General features: G+C 41.4%; 1 protein-coding gene across 2 annotated transcripts in view; it reads left to right on the top strand.

Annotated features, from left to right (window-relative positions):
- The first annotated feature begins 1,549 nt into the window (after positions 1–1,549).
- cd9r (CD9 molecule related) overlaps positions 1,550–6,524 on the top strand; it is a 7,894-nt gene continuing 2,919 nt past the window's right edge. The window contains exons 1-7 of one of the 2 annotated variants that reach the window (XM_008284539.1): positions 1,550–1,877; positions 2,355–2,460; positions 2,558–2,655; positions 4,876–4,950; positions 5,034–5,135; positions 6,184–6,279; positions 6,377–6,460. In XM_008284539.1, the coding sequence (XP_008282761.1) occupies positions 1,812–1,877; positions 2,355–2,460; positions 2,558–2,655; positions 4,876–4,950; positions 5,034–5,135; positions 6,184–6,279; positions 6,377–6,460 (627 nt within the window). In that variant the 5' untranslated portion in view covers positions 1,550–1,811. The remainder of the gene's footprint in view (positions 1,878–2,354; positions 2,461–2,557; positions 2,656–4,875; positions 4,951–5,033; positions 5,136–6,183; positions 6,280–6,376; positions 6,461–6,524) is intronic. The other variant, XM_008284540.1, reaches the window with a different exon arrangement.

Genomic DNA, 6,524 nt, shown 5'->3' with positions numbered 1-6,524 from the left:
CATCTATCTATCTATCTATCTATCTATCTATCTATCTGGGGAGGAGGGGATTATGTGTTTTTTGTTTCACTTCTTCATAGGAGTTAAGTTTCACTTCCACTAAATCAAACTGTCCTACATTCGTCTCGTAGGTTTTCTGTACTTTTCCTTCATTGTTTGTGCAAAACCACATCACTTACACTAAAACCACCGTCATTCATGCAGCACAAATAAATGACAGATGTTGTACCAGCAGAGAAATAAAGCAACTTTACGAATGTCTGAACAAGTTTAATGTTACGCCCCTACAATATTATATATAATACAAATTGTCTGACTACTTTAAATATTAAAGTTAAGACCGAGCAATATTATTTATGTTAGAAATTTACTGGACTAATTTAAATATCGAAGACAACACAGTATTATTTGCTATATAATATATAATAATAATAATATAATATGGCCAGGACCCTACAATATTCTATATAACACAGTTTTACCTGACTTATTTGAATATTAAGGTGATTATATATAACAAAAACTAAACAGATTCTTCACCATGAATCTTATGACCCTACAATAATGATTATCTTCATTTACCGGACTAATTTAAACATTAAAACCCTAAAATAATACACATAACACAAACGTACCTAATTAATAATAATAATAATATAATAATATATAATAATAATTAATTAATATGTTATGTCAACTAATCTATTACACATACCAGATAAATAAACCTGTTTACTGTAAATTTTAAGGTTAAAATCCTACAATATTTTTAAATATTAAAAAGTATCTGACTAATTTGAATATTAAGGTTAAGACCCTGCAATATGTGACTAATTTAAATAATTTGGTTAAGTCCCTACAATATTATTTATATATAAATTTAAGGTTAAGTCCATTCAATATAATATATAATAAAAATTTAACCTGATTATTTTGAATATCATGGTTAAAATGGTGCAACTTTCCAAAACATTTTGACCGAACAATATCATTGGCTATAGAAATTTGCAAGACTCGTTTAAATATAGATGTTTAGACAATACAGTATAATATATATAAAATTAATATGAAATTAACTAGGTGAAATATATATATATATTAACCTAATTAATTGAATACATTATGAACTACATTTACCATAAGACTTTACATAAAAAGGTTTAGACCCCAAAAACTTAGTGTGATTTAAATTATAACACATCATCATAATAATAATAATAATATAGAGAAAGCCTGAAGGAAGTAAAGATTTCCAAAGAGCAGGCTGACAGTGAAGCCTTTCTCCTTCTTTTTTTCATTCTCCGTTAACTGCCTGGCACACCCTGACGAACTGAGCCACGCATGTTTCTTAGCTTTCGTTTCTCAAAGTTTCCTTTTTCCTTCTTTCTTCTCTTTTTATCCGTTTGTCTGTCGGCGCCCGCATCGTCCTCTCCGTCTGCTCATTGGCGGGACACGGCTGTCACTCACACATCCTGGCCAATCAGAGCGCTGAGCGAGGCCGGCGGGGGGCGGGGCGTGAGGCCGGGCTGAGGCAGGGCTTGCGGTGTGGAGCTCCGGAGCGGACGCGCAGATTCATTCAGGGCTCGGATGTGTCGTTTTGCAGCAGCTGGAAAACCCGAGGTCCGCGCCGTGCACGAATATTATTTCATTTGCTAATTTTTTTGTTGGGTAATTATTCCCGCTGCGTCACTGGACATTCCCGGTACCGCTTGAACCGAACCGCTGACGGGCCCTGCTGAGGAGGTGAGATCATTCCTTTTGGACTCTTTCCGGACCTGAGCAGTGCGTAGCTTCACCAGCCGCTGGACACCATGGCACTGGACGGATGTGGCCTCGTCTGCAAATACATCCTGCTCGTTTTCAACATCATCTTTGCGGTAAAGTGGCAGATTTTTGATCATTAAAGGATGTGAAGGGGGCAAAAAAATACATAAAAAAATAATAAAAGGGCCCATTAATCTGACTGTATTATGGTAATTATAAGAGAACAAAGTGAGGAAAATAGTGCGTTATTTCCTGGGTCCAGTTAAAGTTGGCGCAGCTTTAATAAACAGGAAATCCTTGTGGTTTCGTTTCTGGGGAATCGCAACAGTCTGTGTGTGTGTGTGTGTGTGTGTGTGTGTGTGTGACATGAGGCTCACATTATTTATCCTGTTTACAAGGACTTCATCTTAAACAGCTGATTTTTGTTTACCTAGCTGCCCCCCAGTTGGTCCCATTCTGCATTTTGTTGTTGTTTTTCTTACCTACCAGGTTGCAGCAACAACAGCCGTCTGGCACCTACAGTGCGAGACTAAATCAAGTGGTGAGACTCTTGTGGCCCACGTTACATGGTCCTGCTTCCTGTGTTGCAGGTGGTTGGCATCGCCTTCCTTGGTCTCGGGCTGTGGCTGAGATTGAGCGACAACACCAGAGGAATCTTTGAAATCGAGCAGCTCAACTCCAGCGCGTTCGTCATCGGTTGGTGCACATGTTTGGCAAAGAAAACTTTTTAATTCTTCTTCTTTTTTTTTTTTTTAACCTCTGATATGACAAATGTGTTTTTTCCCCCCATCAGGTGTGACCGTCCTGATAGTTCTGGGTTCTGTGATGCTGGTCGTGGTGTCGTTTGGAGACTACGGCGCCTGCAATGAGAAGAGATGTGCTCTGAAAGTGGTGAGATGTCTTAAAAAAAAGATCTAAAATTAGCTTTTTTATATCTGAAAAAGTTGCGAGGAAGCTCTGTGTTGAAACCTGCAGCGAACAAAGCTCAGCTGGTGGTTTTTTTATACACTAATGATTTAAATAGTCATCAAACCACAACAGAAACGACGACAGTCTCACACATTCAGACTTCCGGAGTTTCATAACCGAAGAAACTCGTCCCGTCAGCTTGCAGGGTGCAGCTTTATTGACACATCAGTCCTCTGTTTCAGAATCTGATTCTGATCACAGCATGGACGGGCCTTGTGTGGCCTAAAGTACAGCGTTTGAGCAGAGTCGCAGGCAAGCTGGTGTGCTTCAGCTGCAGTGACAATGACTTTATAGATGTGTGCATCCTAGAGGAAGCATTTTAATGAAAGAAACATCCTAACATGTAGCTTTGATGCACACGTTTAATCAGTGACTGGGACGGGAATTTATTCTGCACACTTAGAGGTATTTACCGTAAATTCTGGACTATTGAGGCACCTGAATATCAGCCACGCCCACTAACTTTAAAAAGAAAGCAAGTTTTGAACATATACAGGCTGCACTTGTCTATAAGCTGCATGTGTCCTCGTTGTGACATGAGATATTTACACAAAGATTTTTAAAACTTCTAATTAAATACATACCGTAGATGCTTTTTTCCAGAGAGTGCCTGTAATACGGCTGGTTAATAAAAACTACAGCCGCCTACCAGGAAGTCATTGATCGCCATCTTCATCTTCCTCCTGCACTCAAACCACTAAAGTCGTCTTCTTCAGAATTACTTCCTCAGTCTCTCGTTCGTCGTCGCTCTCAATTCATCTCGAGGCAAATTAGCCGCATCTTCGTTTAAGCCGCAGCGCTCAAAGCGTGTAAAAAAAAAAGTAGCGACTTATAGTCCGGACATTACGGTATTCTTATTGTTGGGGGATCAGCTAGAATACATTCATGTGACAAGAACACTAATTCCTCATTTAGTACGTTGCTGTAACTTCCCTATTTAGCATCGTTTCGTGTTAGTTCCTGTTTCTTTAAGGCCGCCCTGTGATTGGTCAGCTGGCACCGACAAACGGCAAGAACCATCGGCGACATTAACGTAGATCTGTGATTGTAGAAGTGACGGAAGACGCTGCAGCTTGCTCGCTGTTTTAGAGCGTAGCCAGACTAGCCACCAGGCGACTGTTACGCAAATGTTTAACATAGAAACAGAAGCCTGGACTCTCATCGACTTGCACACGAAAACCACAACACACTGAGAACAGGGTCAAACCTCAAAACCAGAGTGTGGGCGTTGGTTTGACAAACGTACATGACCAACGACCATTTACTTCAGGATTAGCTTTACATCATTACAACTACAGCGCGTTATTACTCTTCCAACAACAAGGCGTCCATTTTATCATTTCACTTTCCCAGCTCTGGTCGTGCTGCCATCGAGGGGAACCGTCGCTAAATTAATAAATCACTGCCGCCCTCTCTCCTTAACAAGGCGCTCGTAAAAATGTCAAAGATTTATGAGTACACCTGTAAGACTAAGACATGTGGTGGCGATGAAAAGGTGGCGGTCAGTCAAGGTGGCGTGGGTTAATTAATCAGTCCTGTCGTGTTTCGCAGCAGCTCCAAGGTGAGCCAGGAAAGCAGACGGAGCGCCGTGTGAACTAATCAGCCGCTTCCTGTCATGTAAAGTCATTGTCGCGTAAAGTCCCTCTTTAGTCGCTGATTTAATCCCTAAAAGCTCATCTCGGTGTATAAAAGGTGCACACGATGAAGCTTTTACCATGAAGATAATCTGTTAAGTAACTCCGCACCATAAAAACACCATCCGGACACGCTGGGAGGTTATTATCCTGTAATTTAACTGTGCTTCCAGAAGTTAAACATGTGGTTTTTAAGTTCATGTGAACAAGCTTTAATTTTTCACTGGAACTAGCAAACATCTGCGATCACTTCCAGGAACCAGTAGACACTGTTTCAGTTTGCGCTCCGGTGGGAGAACAATGGATGCGAGGGAGGAATGTGAAACGTGAGGAGATCCTGTAGTTACTCATCGCTCCGGCTGCTCAGATCCCTGAAGCGTCGCCGTTCTACACTTTTGACCTTCGTCGTTACTTGACACCCGGCTACATCTCGTTTTCATTCTTCGCGGTTTCACGTGACTCAGCCCGACTTTTATCTCGTGGTCTAATTACAGTTATTTCCTTTCAGTTCGCCATCCTCGTGGCCTTTCTGGCGACGGGTGAGATCATCGTCGGAGTGCTGGCGTATTCCAAGAGAGATGAGGTGAGAGACAAAGAAGAAGAAGAAGAATCAAAACTCGTGAACGTTCGTGACGATGACTTTGTGTTTTAACTGTCGTTGTTAAGGTGGGATTGAGATTTGCAGAGTTCTACACCAGCATGTACACTCTGTACATGAACAGCGGAGACCCAGCCATCGCCGTCACGCTCACGTTCATCCACAACGTGGTAAGAGCAAACTGTTCCCTCTGTTTAGTACGATGTGATGTGTCCCTAATGGGGGCTGCAGGGTATTGGAAAAAAATGTGGTTGTCCCTGATGTACAACATGTTGCGATATAAGAAAAATACAAGATTTTAAAACTATCTTACACCAGATGATTGGAAGGACTTCATCTTTCTACAATGATCGGGGCGAAAATGACACCGATTATTATTATTATTTACTGAAAAATGTCTTTCTGCTGTGAAGACTCTTTTAAGGTTAAACCATTTGGAAGGTGGTGAAACACCGGCCAAGAAATCTGAAATAGTTCCAAATAGTTTCAGGTCCGGCTTTGTGGTCCTGATTTAGATCATCAGCAGTTTAGTTACGTTTCCTCGTATCATGGCAAAAATAGCAAAACAATGTGGGCAGAGCACCGACACTGACAGCCAACACGATCATCATGACTATGTGGATTGACATTTAAACAAGCAGAGTGCTGCTTCAGTGCATCTACTGCAGGTAAAACAGGAATTAAATTGTACCCAGAATGCTTCACTTGCTGAACATCTGCTTGCTGATGTTTCCTAAACACCACACATGCAGGCGGCGGTACATGCTAGCTGTCAGAAGCCTATAATCTCCACTCAGACAGGTGTGTGTGACCAAAAAGTACTTTGACAAGTGGAAACAGACGCTTTCATTTCAGATTTTGAGGTGAAGCCAACTGCTGCTTTCATACACGAGCTGTTTATCAATGAGCATTTTAAACATCCGGGGGTTCATTTCATCTTGTTATTAATGTTCCATTAATTGTGCAGCCCCTCAGGTTTTTATGCTCGCGTAAGGTGGTTCTGGACTTTTTGATAAATATGATAATGGGAACGTCTTTGTTTAAATGCACATAGACAAGCTGTTTCTACTGCAGACAGCCCCATGGCAGGATTTCTCTCAACAACAACTAATATATTAATGACACCATATCAAATGTTAAGCATGAGGATTGTTGCTCAATCTATGCTTACTGTTGCTCATTTCCCTTCGTCGCCCTCTTCCTCTATCTGCTCGGCAGTTTCACTGCTGTGGAGTGACCGGCGTCTCGCTGATCGAGATGGCTAAAGACACCTGTCCCAAACCAGATGGCTTCATGGAGAAACTCGTCATGCCTGTGAGTCGGTCTAATCTCTACCACAGCACCACTTTATGCTGTTAGCTTCTGTTTAACTGTATTTTCGGTGCTCACACTTTCATCTGTCTTCCTCTAGAGCTGTCCCGTGACCATTGCACAGGTCTTCGACAGTAAAGCGCCACTAGTGATGGGCATCTTCTTCGGAACTGGAGCTCTTCTGGTAAGAAAATGCTGACTATATGTTGCATGTTGATAAACTCTAATTATGTACAATCGTGACTCGA

This window comes from Stegastes partitus, unplaced genomic scaffold (genome assembly GCF_000690725.1).
Source record: "Stegastes partitus isolate 25-593 unplaced genomic scaffold, Stegastes_partitus-1.0.2 Scaffold363, whole genome shotgun sequence".
NCBI classification, from domain to species: domain Eukaryota; kingdom Metazoa; phylum Chordata; class Actinopteri; family Pomacentridae; genus Stegastes; species Stegastes partitus.
This window is presented reverse-complemented; position numbering and strand designations above follow the sequence as displayed.